We start from the raw sequence: 19,417 nt of genomic DNA, 5'->3' as shown, positions 1-19,417 counted from the left end.
ACTATTAACTACCTAAAGTGCTGTGTAGTGCAAGCTATATTGCTATATCTTGTATGGTTTCCCTAGTGGACAAACCTCCCACACTCCTATGGACGGCCATCAGGTGAAGCCTACAGGAAAACCGAAACACGAAACCAGCCATAGGAATACAATAAAAAATTTTTGTCACACATTAAAATAGCATACATCATTATGCAACCCCTTGTTGCCACAGCATCTTCATTGACCCTAACTTTCCCCTCCCTACACAGTGACTGCATGCACACCCGTAAATCAACCAAAGAATGGTTGAAAAGGAGTAATATTTGTGGTTTGGAATGGCAAAGTCAAAAGTCCTTCCCTTAACCCTATTGAGATGCTGTGAGATGATCTGAAGAGGGCTATACATGGAATTCATTCTTGAAATATTGAGGAAGTGAAACAATAGCAGGGAAGAATGGTGCAAAAATCCTCCTTATTATAGAGCAAATCTTATTAGCTGCTTCTGAAAATATTTGGAGAAGACCGCTACTAACGGGAGATATTGAGATTAAAGCTCCACTTACTTTTTCACTTGATGTGCCAAATAAAAGTCATGAATGATTGAACGGTTTGTGATTTTAATTAAATAGACAGTCTATAATTGCAACTTCGATAACAATCAGACACATTAGCAACCAATGGTATCATTCCAAAAGGTTCACTTACTTTTATTCCACATCTATTTTTTATCAATGTAGCATAATATGTTTGCATTTCAAAGTAATGCTGAAGAATTTGGTACTACTTTGGTTTTCGGGCATGAATAAAATATATACCTTCATAATCAGCAACATCAATCATTGTTTTATCCACACGTGGAGTAAACACAGCTTTTTCAATCTGGTAACCGGCCCCTTTGAAGGCCATCTCCAGATTTTCCTTTTTTGAGGACAATGAACTAATCCGTTTGTCACCAACATGATAAAAAGTAGCATTTAGAACACTTAGAATTAGAAGGTGACCTCCGGGTTTTATCAAGTCCTTGAAATTTTTCAGAACTTCGCAGTATGACTTTAAGTCCTTACACGGAGTTTCGAGACAGAGACAAGACAGGAGACAATCCACTGGTGGTACAACGACGGGGTCGAAAGGGTTTCTCTTAAGAGCGTCACATTTCAGGTATTCTTTCACCTTACTGCGGAGTTTCTCTGCCTTTTTTTCGGAATCTCCCCTTTAAAACATGTAAGAATATTATTTCACTTATTGATATGCTAATGAAAAGTAGACAACTGACAACTAGATGCCAGACAATATGGACACCATACAGTAATACACATTGCCCTTGAATCACATGGGCGAAACACGCGTCAGGGCATTTGCAGTGGTGTCAGTGACCTGGCATTTGATATTATGGGTAAGCACTGAGCATTTAACATCGTCACTTGTAAGACCCAATTGATTCATCCATGTACCCTTGCAATACACTAGAGATACATTCTTGAAATGTTCACTGGCAATTATATTGTTTTTGGGTGACCAGCACCTTTTTGTCTGATGTGACACCATTGCCTTATATTATCTTTTGACTTGCCACCACTGCATCTTTCTATACTTGATATATTCTCTTTGTTTTTAGCCTCATGAATATGTCCTTTATTTTTGTGATATATGGTTTTTAACCTATGTGCAATAAACTTTATTGATTTTACTTTTTGTGTTGTTGGTTTATGGATAATTGGTATCCATCTCTAGGTCATATATAGTAATTGTGGGTTTTCTTCTTCGATCCGCCACAGTGACTCTAAATGGAGAGCTATTGGAAAAGAATGACTTTCCCTTTGGTGGATGGGAGACGGTAATGTATTACATGGATAACTGTTCATTTGAATGCTACTACTACATTTCCTCTGCAGCAGTTACAATAGAAGGGTCATCTTGTCTCTGTCCTGACATGGCAGTTTGACTGCTTCTCTAATTAGTGCTCACTTTGCTTGGGATGTCAGTTTAGGTGGATGACTTGACAGGTTTGAAGTTGTGCGTACTATTTCCATTTTTGGATGATGGATTGAGCAGTTTTCCATGAGATGTTCAGAACTTGTAAAAGTTCTGACACCCTGATGAAGGGGAACCGTGTATTCCCCAAAACACTGTGCTGTGATGTTACACGCCGGCCAGCCTTTGACGGTCATTTTTTTTATTGCCGTGCAACCAGTGACGCCACTGGCCCGGGCTTCCCTGGCTCTTGATCTCTTGAAGCTCTGTTTACCCATCGCCATCTGCAGCCCCAGCAGAAGAACGAGGAACAGGTACTCAGCAGGTCAGTTGACGCTGTAGCTGCATTTTTTTTTCTTCAACATGTGATCAGTCTTCTGCTGTTGTTGGTTTTTGTTGTACAAGGCCTTTTTTGTTGCCTGGTTCTGTCACAAGACATTTGTAATGCATTGCACTGCCATCAGCCTTGAGATTTATCGCAGTACACAAGTTTGTTTGCACCCTTTATATAGATTTTTTGTGATGTGAATGCATTCATTGGAGTTGTTTGCTCATCATTTAGGGACAATTATATGAGCAGTTTGCAGTACAGTGTGTGGGATTAACTAGACACGGCTGGCAGCTGTTTTAATTTGGATATTAAGCTTGCTATTGTGCACAGTTTAACATGACATTGGCTTTCTACTTGTTATATTGAACATTATTGTTATAGTTAAATTATTAATAAGGCATCTTTTAGGGTATGTGCACACGTCAGGATTTTTAGCGTTTTTTTTGCGGAATTTTGCCATAAAAACGCTATAAATCCGGTAAAAAAACGCTAACATTATGCATCCTATCTTTTAGAATGCATTCCGCATTTTTTGTGCAGATATTAGCGTTTTTTTTTCCGCAAAAAAAACGCATTGCGCAAAAAATCCGGACATGCTCTATCTTTTTCCGGATTTTTTGCGGATTTCCTATCAAAAAGGTCATTCAGGAAAAAAAAAAAAAACGCAAAAAATCCGCACAAAAAACGTGCAAATTCCGCGAGAAATCCGCGCGAAAAAAGCACACGGATTTCTGGCAGAATACTCAGGATTTTGTCAGGAAAAAATCCTGATGTGTGTACATACCCTCAAGGTTATATATTCATTAGGTGACCATTATAAGAATTAGTGCGGCGAACCATTTGATTTTAGTAGTTAGTATTTTGCATATGAGATTTTTCACACTGGATCCTGAGTTTTGCCAGCAGCTGTCTATCCTATGTTTTTAATCAAAATCATTTTTTAGGTTTCCCTTGTCATTGAGGGCGCTGGTGTAATTCATATATACTTTTATGTTCAGAACTTGAACTATTTTTTTAATAACCTAACCCTCCTTTACTCTTCTCAGCAACTTTATCCCTGACCTGTCTTGTGTGTTCCTTGTTTTCATGATAGTTTTTGATCCCTAATATTCTGAGGCCGTCACAGAACAGCTGTAGTTATACTGAGAAGAAATTACACCCAGGTGAACTCAAGACTACTAATTATATGACTTCTGGAGGCATCTGGTCACTTGGGATTTTGTTTGGGGGCACAAAACTACAAGGGGCTGAATACAAATGCACGTCACAATTTTCAGATATATATTTTTTAAATATTTAGAAAGCTTTTTATCACTACCTTTTGTTATGATAGTGTAGCATCTCACTCAGGAAAATAGTTAACACTAAAAACAGCCACTGACCTTGTTGGTTCCTGTAGAGACTAGAGATTCTGACCCTGCAGTCCTTAGTGGTTCCTGCATGAGTTGAGATAGCCCTAACCACAGACTAGACTATGACAACTCGGACCTATGCTGCCTAAAAGAACATCAAGCACTATACGTTCCTCTTAAAGAACCAGAGGGAAGAGCAGAGTGTAAATTACCTACAGAAGGAAAAGTGTGCTGAAATAGAAAGAGAATCCCAAAGTGAGTAGAACAATCCACAAAATACAAAGTAAAGGATTAAGTACATACTATTAGCAAATATGCAGCCTACTTCCTAAATAGAAAAAGAAGCTAGATGCAGGGTAAGCAACATAAACAGCAAAGCAATAAACCCAGGCTGTCTTTTCACTGACTGGCCTCAACTACAGCACTATGTCTGGACCTCCAAATGAGACCATCACCAGCCGAAAATACCAGCAGGGGAAAAATCTAAAGCTGCTCCCAAAAGATGAAAGGGCAGACAAATGAGTAAATGAAAACACCTGTTGCATAAAAAAAAATAAAGCAAGTATAACCGAAACTAAACACCCAGAGAAAAGGTGTATCTGCTGTGGTTCGGCGGACAGAGAAGCCAACAAAGCACAGGCTCAAGAGTTCGAACCAAGACGCATGACACCTTTACACTTCACAAATACTTCCTAGTTAGTGTCTGTTTATCACATAAAATCCCAATAAAATACATATAAGTTTGAGTATAAAGTGACAAAATATTGAAACGTTCAAGGGGTATGAATACTTTTTCAAGGCAGTGTATGAAGTTGCAGAAAAGTTGATTAAAACTTTTTACCTGTTTCCTTCTAGCTCACATACAGATTTGATGATGTGAGACCAATCAAAAGCATCTGGATCCTTCTTCAGCCATTTTTCAAATTCAACACGGTTTTGATCAAGTAAGTCCGAAACGATGATTTTATCAAACACTTCACAAGCGGAAAGGAGATGATAAATGGCGGATCCAGTTCCAATATCAAGCAGTGTGTTCCCTCTTACTCCACCTTGCAAAAAAACATTAAAATATCAGGTAAAAAAGGAATATTAGAAATTCCAAATTAAAGCCAGTTCTATGCAAGAGTAAAAGGGATGTTTATCAGGTGTGACAAAACACTCTGGGATCGCCTTTGCTGGGGTCAAAGGACACGTGGTTTGTGCATTGAATCTGAGGCGTACAGCAGGTTTCTGAGCAGGCTGACCTCAGGTCAGATTTATTAACGTGAAAGCAACACAAAAAACAAAACATAAAAATAAACCCTAGCCTGTCCGGCACTAACTAAACAAATACGTTGCTATCTCAACAACTGGGGGGGCTTCTCCCACCCAGCTAACATCATACAGATCTTGATCAGAGCTCTTCACTCACGTTTGTCTCACACAGGCAGGCAATCTGTGTGCCCCAGGCAGACACTGGAAACACCCAGCTGGTCATCTTTTATTCCTGCAATCATTAACCCATTAGCACCCTGAAGATACTGAGTGGCCTAATTCACATAGGACAAACACCTGGGCGAGATATACCTGCCTCCATCTACCACACCAGCATGAGTCTTACATATCCCGCCCCCTTGCTCAGACCACTCCGGTCGAGCAAGAACACTTTTGAAACAGTGCACTCGGGATAGGGCATCGGCGTTCCCCATCTGCACCCCAGGTCGGTGCTCCACCGTAAAAGAGAAAGCCTGCAGGGCAAGGAACCACCTGGTTACCCGACTATTACGGTCCTTGTGGAGGTGCATCCACTTGAGAGGGGCATGGTCTGTGACCAGCCTAAACTTCCTACCAGCCGGGTAATACTTGAGGGAGTCGAGAGCCCATTTAATGGCTAGGCACTCTTTTTCAACCACGGCATACCTCTGCTCATGTACATTCAGTTTCCGACTGAGATAGAGGACCGGGTGTTCGACTCCGTCCCTCACCTGGGAAAGTACAGCTCCGACACCAGTATCAGAGGCATCAGTTTGTACCACAAACTCGCTGCTGAAATCAGGAGTCACTAGTACGGGCTGAGAGCACAAAAGCCCGTTTCAGGCTGTGGAAGGCCTCTTCAGCAGCTGAGGTCCATTTTACCATGACGGAACCCTTCCCCTTGGTAAGATCCGTCAAGGGAGTAGCCATGGCTGCAAAATTGGGTATGAACCGGCGATAATAGCCGGCAATCCCCAGGAAAGCCTGCACTTGTTTCTTGTTCACTGGTTGTGGCCAGCCCTGAATTGCCTGTATTTTGTCGATCTGGGGTTTAACCACTCCTCGGCCAATCACGTAGCCCAAGTATCGGGCTTCTTCAAGCCCGATGTGGCATTTCTTGGGGTTTGCCGTTAAACCTGCATCTCGCAGGTCATCAATCACGGCTTGTACCTTCTGGAGATGAGTTTCCCAGTCCATGCTGTAAATTACGATGTCATCCAGGTAGGCAGAAGCGTACTGTCTGTGAGGCCTCAAGACTCGATCCATCAATCTCTGGAACGTTGCGGGAGCTCCGTGAAGTCCAAACGGCATATAGACATACTGGAACAGACCTTCCGGTGTAGCAAATGCCGTCTTCTCTCTGGCCGCCTCGGCCAGAGGAATCTGCCAGTACCCCTTTGTTAAATCCAGGGTCGTAATGTATCGGGCTTTACCAAGCCGGTCGATCAACTCATCGACCCGGGGCATAGGGTACGCATCAAATTTAGAAACTGCATTCAGTTTCCTAAAGTCATTACAAAACCGGATGGAGCCATCCGGTTTAGGTATCAACACAATTGGACTGGACCAGGCGCTGTGTGACTCCTCAATGACTCCTAAGTCCAACATTGCCATCACTTCCCGGGAGACGGCTTCACGGCGGGCTTCCGGAATCCGGTAGGGCTTCACATGAACAGTGACGCCAGGCTCTGTGACAATCTCATGTTTCACCAACTTCGTCCGGCCAGGTTTTTCGGAGAAAAACTGTCGGTTCTGTAACAAAAATTGCTTAACCTCAGATTTTTGTCGTTCTGAGAGAGTCTCAGCAACCTGCACCTCTGGTACAGTAGGTGAACAAACCGGACGGGGCAGATCCGCCGTTAGGGCAGAGCGGTCTTTCCAGGATTTTATCAGATTCACATGATAAATCTGTTCCGGTTTTCTCTTACCCGGCTGGTACACTTTATAGTTCACTTCACCAACTCTTTCTCGGACCTCAAATGGGCCCTGCCATTTCGCCAGGAATTTACTATCCACCGTAGGGATTAGGACCAACACCCTATCGCCGGGTGCAAATGTACGGACCTTAGCGCCTCTATCATAACTTTGCCTCTGGGCTCCCTGGGCCTGTAACATATGGTCCCTAACAATGGGCATGACAGCGGCAATACGATCCTGCATTTGTGTTACATGGTCGATCACCGTTTTAAAGGGAGTGACTTGACCTTCCCAGGTTTCTTTTGCGACGTCCAGCAGTCCCCGGGGACGACGGGCGTACAACAGTTCGAAAGGCGAAAATCCTGTGGAAGACTGGGGAACTTCCCTAATGGCAAACAGCAAATAGGATAACAAGTAATCCCAGTTCTTCCCATCTTTGTCTATCGCCTTCCGGAGCATCTGTTTTAAGGTTTTGTTGAAGCGCTCAACCAGGCCATCTGTTTGAGGGTGATAGACAGACGTACGCAACGGGTCTATTTGTAAGAACCTGCAGAGCTCCTTCATTACCCTCGACATAAAGGGAGTCCCCTGGTCAGTGAGTATCTGTTTTGGAATTCCCACCCGACTAAACACTTGTACCAATTCCTTGGCGATCGTCTTGGTAGCTGTGTTACGCAAAGGGACGGCTTCCGGGTAACGAGTGGCATAGTCCACGATGACGAGGATATGTTGGTGCCCACGTGCGGATCGGGGAAGGGGCCCAACCAAATCCATCCCAATTCTCTCAAAAGGGACCCCGATGATAGGAAGGGGTACCAAAGGGCTACGGAACTGAGATTTAGGGGCCGCGATTTGGCACTCTGGACAGGACTCACAATAGTTACGCACATCACAATGTATTCCAGGCCACACAAAACAATGCAATATCCTTTCTGTGGTTTTCTGTACCCCCAGATGTCCCCCCATTATATGTCCGTGGGCCAAATCCAGTACCTTCCGCCGATAAGGTTTGGGTACCACTAACCGTTGCACTGTGTCTTCCCCTTTTTTTTCTACCTGGTAGAGCAAATCATTTTCAAGAACCATATACGGGTACGCTAGCCTAGTGTCAGGTTCTACGGGTACCCCATCTATCATTTTTACATTTTTCCTAGCCGGAGTCAGGGTAGGATCTTTCATTTGCTCGCTGTGGAAGTCATCCACCTGGACTCCCAAATCTGGCAGGCAGGGTGCCGGATGGCTGTCTGCCTCCGCCTCTCGCTGAGGTTCCTCAGTTTCCTCTGTTTCCCCCGCCATGACGGAGAAGGGGTACTGAAGGTTAGATTCACTAACCTCCCCAGCAACATCTTCCTGTGGGGTCTCCTCTAGGGACTCGGGACCTCCAGATGGCATGGGAGAAGATTCACGGGTAGAGCTACCGTGAAGGAGTAACTGATTCTCCCACAACTGCCAGAAATAGGGAAAATCCCTGCCCAGGATTACATCATGTAACAATGCGGGAACGAGTCCCACTTTGTGCTGCACTGACCCATAGGGAGTAGAAATCCATATGACCTCTGTTAAGTACGAGCGGGTGTCACCATGCACACACGTCACAGAAAACTTGTCAGACGGACCAGACGGAAGTGCCACCAGACTAGCTTTCACCAGAGTCACCACACTTCCAGAGTCTAGTAATGCCACAACATTTTTCCCATCAACAGATAATTCACACAGGTGTTTCACTGTATCATTTTGACCCGCATTCACACTCACTAGCTGTGTAACCAAAGACATGCGTTTTCTAGAGTCTATAACGTCGCACTGCATGGGTTCAGCGGTAACAGGACAGTTCGCAGAAACATGACCCTTCTCATGGCAGCGGAAACACCTAACAGGTCCCCTACTGAGACCACCGTCCAATACTCTTGGTCTCGGAGTGCGAGCAGTCCCGGACTCCTCCCCCACAGTTTTAAGCGATTTTCCTTCACCCGTGGTCCCTGGAACAGTCTTACCGGTTCCACGAGGAGGAGGCACAGTCCGGGGTTTGGCGATGTCGTCGGGAAGTCCTTCTGCCACGGAATAACGCTCGACCAACTCCACAAGTTGATCCGCTGTCGTGGGATTTCCTTGGCTTACCCACCTTTTCAGCGCTGGGGGTAGTACTCTCAGGTACTTGTCCAGGACAACCCGCTGGATTATTTCGGGTATTGTCAGTACCTCGGGTTGCAGCCATTTTTTTGTCAAGTAGATCAGGTCGAACATCTGAGACCGCGCTGGTTTATCTTGCTGGTATGTCCACTGATGTACCCTCTGTGCACGGACAGCCGTCGTCACACCCAGCTGGGCCAGGATCTCAGCTTTCAGCTTCTCAAAGTCCTGAGCGACCTCCGGGTCCAAATCATGGTAAGCTTTTTGGGCCTCGCCGGAGAGAAACGGGGCAATCAAATCGGCCCATCGTGCCTTCGGCCACTTCTCTCTCAATGCCGTCCGCTCAAAAGTTGTCAGATATGCCTCGACGTCATCTTCTGCAGTCAGCTTTTGCCAGTATCGACTCACATGGATCCTTCTGGACTCTGCTTCCGGGTCAGCGTCAGGCATGCTCACCAGGCGCTGCGCCACCTGTTGGAGAAGTTGGCGGTCTGCAACCGTCATGTCCAGTAACTCCTTCAGCTGTGCGGCCATCAAGCGATTAGCTTCGTGCTGTGCGGCAGTGGCCTGCTGCTGTACGGCAGTGGACTGTACTAAGGCTTTCACCACGTCTTCCATGCTGTCGCCTGTGCCACGGTATGCCCGCATTCTCCACCACAATGTGACAAAACACTCTGGGATCGCCTTTGCTGGGGTCAAAGGACACGTGGTTTGTGCATTGAATCTGAGGCGTACAGCAGGTTTCTGAGCAGGCTGACCTCAGGTCAGATTTATTAACGTGAAAGCAACACAAAAAACAAAACATAAAAATAAACCCTAGCCTGTCCGGCACTAACTAAACAAATACGTTGCTATCTCAACAACTGGGGGGGCTTCTCCCACCCAGCTAACATCATACAGATCTTGAGCAGAGCTCTTCACTCACGTTTGTCTCACACAGGCAGGCAATCTGTGTGCCCCAGGCAGACACTGGAAACACCCAGCTGGTCATCTTTTATTCCTGCAATCATTAACCCATTAGCACCCTGAAGATACTGAGTGGCCTAATTCACATAGGACAAACACCTGGGCGAGATATACCTGCCTCCATCTACCACACCAGCATGAGTCTTACACAGGGTTATGCCAATTTTCATTATGTGCATATCTACCAGTTGATTAATTCTATTGTCATTCTGCAGTTTTTTTTATCTGACCTCTAATATGAGCCATTCACTGTAGATTATTTATAAGAGGGGTAGGTTCAGTTTTGGTTGTGTGGGGTCCAAAACTCATTACTAAAGATGAGATATTGATGGTGGGCTATTTCTTAGATTGATGGTGGGCTATTTCTTAAATTTAACATAGGATGTAGTGGCCATTTGTGGTAGACTGGTTTCCATGACATGAAGAAAGGAAAAAGGGGTTCACAGGGTTCACGTCAAGAACTTTCATAAAAAAGGCAATGCGCTTAGTGGTCCTCAGCATTACGTGAGGCAATGAGCTTTAAGGTTTTAAAAAGTTTCACATGAGACTATGGCCTGACTTGAGCAGAGATAGACGATTGGTACGTGTGACAATTGGTTTTCTCTATCGCTCCTTCATCATCACACAGGCATGTAAAAATCTGTTTTCGGGGGTTGAAACCTCTAATGAACACACCTTTAAATTTAGTAAGAATCTCCAGTTGGTTCATTTCTCTTCTGCCTCAGCTGTCTTATGCATCGGGTTATTAAAGTAACCTGGTATGCCCCTTAGATGTCCCCCTTGTAGACCTCTTAAGGTGTCTAACACTTACCTAACCCAGCTCTGCTATTGATGGGCACTGCAATAATTATACGTAGTATGCCATCTGACAAACACTCTTCTGTTGCTCCAACATGTTGTCCACACACTCGGGCTTTTTATCTATTGCTACTCAAGGTGATTACTACTGACTTAACTCTGCTACTACATGGTGTGGAGCGCACACTAGGACCGTGGGGTACTCAGATCCGGGCCGGTTTCTTAAAGGGATGTGTCACGTGGCAGTGACTCGGTCCGTGGCCCTTGACGTCCAATAAAAGGGGGGGAAGAGAATTGGGAAATAAAGTCTAATGAGTAGTTTTCGTGATGACATCTATGGTACTCGGCCAGGAATGGCCGACGCTGCGGATGGTGGGGATGATGATATTGCAGAAGAGGTGGTATAGTTCCCCACAGGTAAAACTTAGTCCCCAGGGCTCCCGGTGTAGTTGGTAAGGATGATGGATGGTGAAGTGCACGAAAGAATTAGAGGACACAAGGTTGCAGTCTCTTTACCTTTTACTGGTAGTATGCAGGCACAGTCCAGGGTACCGGTAACAGGTGATGGTGAGGTCTGGGCAGCCTGGAAGCAATTCGGAATCCCCCTAGCCAGATGGAGTTGGAAGCCTTCCTTGCTGTGCTGTGTTTTAAGTTCCTTGCTGTCTGAGACATCACACAAGGTCCTCTCTTTCTCTGTCACTTTTAGGTGGACACTACCCGCATGGCAGGCAACTCGAGCCGTTTTACAGGCATCCCTTCTCGTGGTGACTCCGGGCTCTATCTGCTGCTGAGCCTTTGGTTGTAACGGTGGACAGGAGATTTGGAATCTCCTGTCCGCTGATTTCTGCTGTGGGGCATACAGTTTCAACCTCGAAATTCCGTCCTCCGGTTTCTCCGCTGATTCTGGAGTGAGCCTACTTCTGGCCTGGAGTCAGAACAGTGTTGTATATGCATGTTACCTGTTAAAGGGATCCTCCTCGCTTCCCGGCATGGCACTACCCTCCCCGTGAGGAAGGCAATACCACTGTAACAACCGGCCTCCTGGGGTGTTACAGGTGCACTGCTTACTATAAGCATGGCTCTGCTGCTTCAAGATGCTTGACTGATGACGCAGCTCTGTTGCTCCAAGGTAGTGTTGCTCTCTTGACTTTGCTTCTCCACATTGCCTAACTGCCATCTCAGCGCTAGTGTTCCAAAGTGCTGCCCACACATTTAGCTCTACTACTGCATGGTACCTGCTCTGATGTTGAAATGAGCTGTCCACATCTTCTGCTTGGCTACAAGGTACCAGTCTTCCATTTTAGCTCTGCTGTTTCCAAGTGCTATTTGCACATTTGATCCTGCTGTACTAAGATGCCTGGCAACATACGTTGACCTGCTGCGCCAAGATGATGCCTGCACACTCATGTCTGCTTATCCAATGTGCCTGCACCTATTTCTTGATCCACTGATCCACTTTCCGTTCGGTATATCCAGATCTACTGATACCTGGTGCTCCGTGTGCCATCTGGGCTATTAAACTCCTCTGCATCAACACCTCTGATCCGTGCTGCTCACCCTGACCTACAGCTTAGCAAATCCACCTCACCAGGTGACCCATAACATTAGCACCCAGGATGTTTACATGAAAGTGGAAAAGTACTCCAGTAAAGTAGCCATATGATTAATAGTTACACTATAAATGTCAAAATTGAACCTTTCGAGTAATAAACAGTTTCTGAATTTCTCACCTTTGATGAAAGTTTCATGTAAATTCTTTCTAGCAAATTCCTGAAAGTCTCCAGAAAGGATTCCGCTTTGTGCCATATGGTACGTCTGTAAGTAAACTTTGGGGTCAAATTCATCAATGAACTGTTGCTGGGAGGTAAAAGTAGTAGCCATGATGTTCTGTCCTCAGGATTATCTGCTAGATGCTTCTGAAATGGCCTGTGACACAAATAAATCGTATGTATTTAATCAATTAAATATCGTCATCAGAACACTCGTACTTGAACGGCCCAGCCTCATCTGATTCATCCGCAGATTCGAATAGTGAAAAAAAAAATCACTCATCTGCCACGGCCCATTGAATAACATTGGTCTGAGTGCTGTCTGTATTTTTCATGGATAACACTTGGATCGAATATACAACAGTGTGAACGAGCTCTAAAAGGGGCAGCTTTTGTTTTTTCTGAATGGGGATTATTTTCCTGCCATTTATTAAGATTTATATTCTTTTCCAAGGAACATGAAAGACAGCAGATAAAAGCACTGGACACATCATGATATTATCCACCACTAACCATGGCATCAGAAAAGGTTGATGACGGGCACAGACAAACTTATGAGATGAAAATTTTGACATTTCCATCTATAATTTGGCCAACTGTGCTATACATCTCAGAGGGCTTTCTTGCTTTGCAAAGGTTAAAGATTAACCAATGAACTTTATTCTGAATTTTACAACCTTCCTGGCAAAATGCTCATTTTTCAGGCGGCTAGGAACTCGGACACTCTTAATACTTAACTGTACAGAGTGAAAGGTGATTATACCCTGCTGGAACTCTCTAGAAGACTTTTCTACAGCAACCATGTCGGCTGCACCCATCTTCAATTGTTTACAAGATATATGGAAATTTGCCTGCAGAACCCAAGGTGGTAAAAGGCTTTACTTCTTATAGTCATATTAATACTCTTCTACTATGCTCAGAGAAGTGCCACTCTATCTTCTTTTATTCCCTATGTAGAATATACAGCATAAACATTACAAACCTCTGAGCACTAAGTGCCCTCATCGGGGTGATGTGACATGATGAAAAGTCTGAAGTCATTCCTTGCATTAACTGCCGTTAATATATTTACACAGATGAGTCCTTACTTACCTTTTCTCGTGTCTTGAGATATCCTGAGATGAGTGGAGCGAGGCGTCTAGTGTATGAGTATGAGTATGTAACGAGGTATTTGTATAGTGGTAGATAGGCGTCAACGAACTTTACAGAGAGGTAAAATGATTAACAGGCTACTTCATACCTATCAGCTTTATGTCAAGATGCAACTCATTACAGTATTGAATCACTTATTACACTTTTCTCCTCCTTTTGCTGGCATCTGGCACCTACCTGGCACAACGACTGCTATTTGTGCATCCAGAAAATCAAGATAATATTTCTGAGTTTGTGTCCTGAAGTTTTCCTGGCTGGGAAGAAGTAGAGACTTAAAAATCTTAATTAGTGATGAATAAATGTGCTGGGATAAGTTGCTATCCGAGCATGTTCGGGTGCTAACCAAGTGACTTTAGCATGCTCAAAAAATGTGTTCCTGTTCCCGCAGCTGCATGTCTTGTGGCTGTTGAACAGCCACAACACATGTAGGGATTACATGTTTGTTAGGCAGTCGCTGCATGTTTTGCGGCTAACAGCCACGAGACACCACGAGACATGCAGCCGTGGGAATTTAGACATGTTTTTCGAGCACGCTGAAGTCACTTGGTTAGGACCTGACCATGCTCCGATATCACCTTATCCCAGCACATTCGCTCATCACTAGTCTTTATATCTCTAACCTACTACACATACATAATTGTTTGTCAAAAGTTTTCGAAATTCTAAAACTTTCTGCCCCAGTGAACCCGGGTGCCTGGTGCAAGCTGAGAATATAAAGGCATCGACTTGCTTGGGGAGGCGAGTCAAAAACGTGTTTTCCTTGGCAGAAAAGGGCATGTCATTAGGGACAGACCTGGGACAGACATTTGGGTCCCTACGGAAATATGTAACTAGACTTTTCGGAAAGGAAAAATTTTAGTCTAAGACCGTGCTTAGATCAGAAAACCCAGACTGACCGCCAGGTCTCCTGACCTAAGCAAACTGCTTAATTTATGTTTATGAACTAGTTAACTAAGGTTGGATCTTCCATTCTGAGCATGGTCCGTGCTTCATGGATGTATAAAGCCAAATGCTGTAATTAATTTTTCCGAATTGGAGGCAAAATATAACTACTTTGTTAATTGGCTCTCCTGGTAAAGATGCTTCTAATTTTGAAAGCGTGACGAGGAGGACTGCAATGTGGCATGTGTCTTGTTTGGTGGTCTTGACCCTTCCCTCCCCAAAACACTGTTTTTGGAATTTAGTAGTATTCTGTAAGATGGAAAAAAAATTATTGCTGCAAAGAAAGTTTGCCAAAATTTTGACACTGTGTATATATCAAATTAACACGCCCTAATAGTTGTGGTTTTTGGCCACCAAGGATAACTTTAAACTTTGACCTTTTATACCTTTGTGTTTTGTCCTATCTCTTCTCTGAGAATGGGTAGAATTTTTCTTACATTTTTAATTGTTGCTTTGTTATAAAACAAATAAAACATTTTTAGTAGAACAAAATACATAGAAAGCAACGAAAATTAACTTATTACAAAGTACTCATGATTGTTTTTTGCAAACAGTTTCACATTTAAAGTATACACCCGTACAACGTCACACCATCCCCCACCTCACAATCTGTCCAGATTTTCTCATGTTTCTGAAGTAATTGTCTAGTAATTTTGAATCATTTACAGCATTTTCTAAAATATAGATTATGAGTTTAATAACTCAATAGTGTGCTACGGAAAGAAAAAATAGATACAAATTAAACTTTCAGAACAAATAAATTACTACATTTTTAAAGTTTTAATTGACAAAAATCACATTCCCTTTGTTTAGTGTGGTAATCACTATGGTATATTAAAACAGCCTCCTTCTTGATACAGTATACTGTGAGAAACCTATCCTAGAATATTAGTAGGAGAAGAGCCTGTGAGAATGTGCAGAAGAAACTCCACTGCTATCATCTGGCAATAACCTAAACCACAAGCCATCTACATGTCACCGCAGCTGCTCATTATTGGGAAATACAGAATGGACAGCAGTGTGAGCTGCCTCTTCTTACCTCAGCATCCCTTGTATCTCCATTATTAGATAAAATGAATAGGATGGAAAGCATTGTGAACCGTCTCTTCTTACTTTAGTACTCTTGGTATGTTCATTATTAGTTTATATAGACAATATGGGCAGCAGTGTGAGCAGCCTCTTCTTACCTCAGCACCCGTATCGCCAGCATAAGTTCAGACAAACAGAGTGGAAAGCAGTGTGAAGAGCCTCTTCTTACCTCAGCACACCTGGTATCTCCAGTATAAGTTCAGATGGACAGGGTGGACAGCAGTGTGAGCAGCCTCTTCTTAACTCAGCAGCACTCCTGGTATCTCCAGTATTAGATCAGATAGACAGGGTGGACAGCAGTGTGAGCAGCCTCTTCTTAACTCAGCAGCACTCCTGGTATCTCCAGTATTAGATCAGATAGACAGGGTGGACAGCAGTGTGAGCAACCTCTTCTTACCTCAGTATTCCTGGTATCTCCAGAATTAGATCAGATAGACAGGGTGGACAGCAGTGTGAGCAGCCTCTTTTTACCTCAGCACGCCTGCTATCTCCAGTATTAGATCAGATAGACAGAGTGGACAGCAATATGAGCAGCCTCTTCTTAACTCAGCAGCACTCCTGGTATCTCCAGTATTAGATCAGATAGACAGGGTGGACAGCAGTGTGAGCAGCCTCTTCTTAACTCAGCAGCACTCCTGCTATCTCCAGTATTAGATCAGATAGACAGAGTGGACAGCAATGTGAGCAGTCTCTTTTTATCTTAGTACTCCTGGTATCTCCAGTATAAGGCCAGATAGACAGAGTGAACAGCAGTGTGAGCAACCTCTTCTTACCTAAGTACTACTGGTATCTCCAGTATAAGGCCAGATAGACAGAGTGGACAGCAGTGTGAGCAACCTCTTCTTACCTAAGTACAGATAGACAGAGTGAATATAAAGAAGTCTAGCACTCAACTTAAGCATCAATTAGATTGATTTATTTGTAGCACTTGAAACGTTTCAGTCCGTGAGGACTTTCATCAGTCACGTGCTAATCGTAGCATATATGGCAAAGTTTATACGGGAAAATAGTACACGAAACTTGCAGAAGGGCCGCCACGCCGTAGGGCAATGATAGAAATATTTAGTATAGCTTCAAATAAATGCTGTTGTTGTGGGGCGGTGACCACACTTAACCATTAAGCATATAGGGGCTGTTAGAGCCGGTACATAGAGTGAAGGACCTAGCCTCCAGACGCGGTATCCGCCGTTAGTCTCACTAGGCGTTTTCACTCAGATAGACAGAGTGGACAGCAGTGTGAGCAACCTCTTCTTACCTAAGTACTCCTGGTATCTCCAGTATAAGGCCAGATAGACAGATTGGACAGCAGTGTGAAAAGCCTCTTCTTAACTCAGCACTCCTGGTATCTCCAGTACTAGATCAGATAGACAGGGTGGACAGCAGTGTGAGCAGCTTCTTCTTACCTCAGTACTCCTGGTATCTCCAGTATTAGATCAGATAGACAGGGTGGACAGCAGTGTGAGCTGCCACTTCTTACCTAAGTACTCCTGGTATCTCCAGTATTAGATTAGATCAGGGGTCCCCAACTCCAGGCCTCGAGGGCCGCCAACAGTGCAGGTTTTCAGGATTTCTTTAGTATTGCATCGGTGGTAATGTGATCATCTGCACAGGTGATGATTCCAACCCCTGTGCAATACTAAGGAAATCCTGAAAACCTGCACTGTTGGCGGCCCTCGAGGCCTGGAGTTGGGGACCACTGGATTAGATAGACAGAGTGGACAGTAGTGTGAGCAGCCTCTTCTTACATCAGTTCTCCTGGCACTTTGAGTATTATTTGACTTTACAAGCCAATAGTAGAATATCCTTTCTTCTGATAGGCCAGTGTGCTATCATGTTATGCTTAAAAAAGGTAATAAAAATACACATTCAAATTTATAGATTTTATGAATTCTTCTCTTTGAATCCCACTGAACAAGCTGCACCTTGGGAAACATTTTTTTCTCATGTTAAAATGCTTGTCAGACTGCATTGAGACTTGATCTGACTTCTTTTTATTAAATGGTGCAGGTTTCTTCTAGCAGTGCAGGGGTTAATCTGCTCAGTTGAGAGCTCCAGGAAGCTTTCCTGTATTAAGGCTCTCAGCTGTTCAGTGTTGGCCACTTCCTTCTCCTATATAAAATGGACTCTGGCAAGTCAGTGCAAGCTTAATGGTGCATTTTTCAGGAGTTGGTGGAGTATTGGTTTTTGAGAATGCGTTTGGTGGATTTACCTAAGACTATTGCGTGGTTTTGGTTGTGTGCAAATCCTCTGCTTCTCCTACGTGGGTTTTTACCCCCATCCTCCACTCCCCGTGTTTTCCTCTGTTGTTTGTGTGAGTTTATTTGTATGATTGGTATTTTCCTTTATCCCTGTTCATATTACCTTGTTAGTCTGGTTGGTCTATTACAGCACACTACTACTCTGATCTTACCTGGGTGGGGGAAGGGAACAGACTGAGTTCGGATTCAGGAGATCAGCAAGGTACGTGGCCCCGACATCTTCACCATTAGATCCAATTCGGGGAACAGGTCGTGATAGGCACTCTCCACTACTGAATAACCAATTATGAATGGGCCCAGGGAGATAAGAAAAAAATGATACTCACCGCCCAGATAATCGCTGCTCCTTTGTAATTAGTTTTGTGTTCGCACCTCAGTCTCAGTTGGATCATCAACCTGTGGGGGTGACACCTGAGTGCTGCAGATAATCTGCAGCTGTTGATTGACTGCAAAGTTCACATTTTGAGTGGGCTGAATAAAATGAACAGTGTATGTGTCTGCGTGACCAGAAATTGATTATGTATTGAAATAAAATTTGAGTCTGAAATTACCTGACAGGCAAGAATGGACACATACCTTTTAGAATAAAGTGGAGTTTGCGCATTCAATAACAAATGGGTCATTTCATGTCAAGATGCAATTAAATTAAAATCTTCAATGCATCACTTATTACACTGGTGTGTCAGAGCATTAACTTTTCCCTTCCGTTTGTTGGCAACTGCTGCTTAATATAGATGTTTTGACATCTTCTTAACACCAAAGACCTCAGTGTTCTTGCCTTTTATTGGTTCACTGGTGAACCCCTTATGTATAGTATATTAAAATATTATTTTGAGGCAGTGTCCATATTTTGCACATGGCAGCATAAGGTATCAACTGAAACCCTGATTCCAGTGCTGGTTAACTTATTGGGGTTCATTCTGTACTTTTGATTAATAAAACCCTTTTTCATGTGCTGCAGATCTGCTAGTCTTCTCAAATGCTACTGTTATGTAGTCTGCAATATTAGAGTGCTAGCTATGCATTCCTCTCACCAGTAATTAGAAGTTTTATGCCTATGCACAGTGACACAGAAAGCTGTCAGTGGCACTGGGTGGAACCAGACTGAACCCATCATTGAGATTACTAGCAGAGCTGCAGCAGATAAAATAGTGATTATATGAAAACTACACTGAAAAGTCCAGTAAGTGACACATCTTTAAAATCTGAGGTCTCTGCCCCATTTTTTGAGATTTCCTCAGATTAGGAAGCATAAACCTAGTAACAGATTCCCGTTATGAATCAGATGGGCTGAAAATGATTTCAGCTCTTGAAAACGAGGTAAATTACAAACAACGAGAGCAAGAAGTAATCAAAGAAACTACAACGGGGTAAGCAAATTGCTTTATTCGGCTCTGCAGCTCAAATTCCCAAATGTGAACAGTCTAACTGGCTATAAGGGCCTCTATAAAGGAGAACTTGGGGAGTTCTTCAGGTCTCAAGACCACAATTCATTACTTAGGTCTTGGGCCCTCAAGCACTCCTCAA

The 19,417-nt window shown here is 43.7% G+C and overlaps 1 protein-coding gene across 1 annotated transcript; it reads right to left on the bottom strand.

Moving 5' to 3' along the window:
• Positions 1-579: 579 nt before the first annotated feature.
• Positions 580-13,667, bottom strand: LOC138652311 (nicotinamide N-methyltransferase-like). Its single transcript, XM_069743102.1, has 4 exons — positions 13,542-13,667; positions 12,411-12,606; positions 4,478-4,685; positions 580-1,192 (listed from the first exon to the last, which is right to left on the bottom strand). Exons 2-4 carry the CDS (start codon positions 12,559-12,561, stop codon positions 763-765), a joined length of 789 nt encoding a protein of 262 aa, XP_069599203.1. The 5' UTR covers positions 12,562-12,606; positions 13,542-13,667; the 3' UTR covers positions 580-762.
• Between the last annotated feature and the right edge of the window lie 5,750 nt (positions 13,668-19,417).

This window comes from Ranitomeya imitator, chromosome 10 (genome assembly GCF_032444005.1).
Source record: "Ranitomeya imitator isolate aRanImi1 chromosome 10, aRanImi1.pri, whole genome shotgun sequence".
Taxonomy (NCBI): domain Eukaryota; kingdom Metazoa; phylum Chordata; class Amphibia; order Anura; family Dendrobatidae; genus Ranitomeya; species Ranitomeya imitator.
Note: the sequence above shows the minus strand (reverse complement) of the source record. Positions and strands in the feature narration are given on the sequence as shown.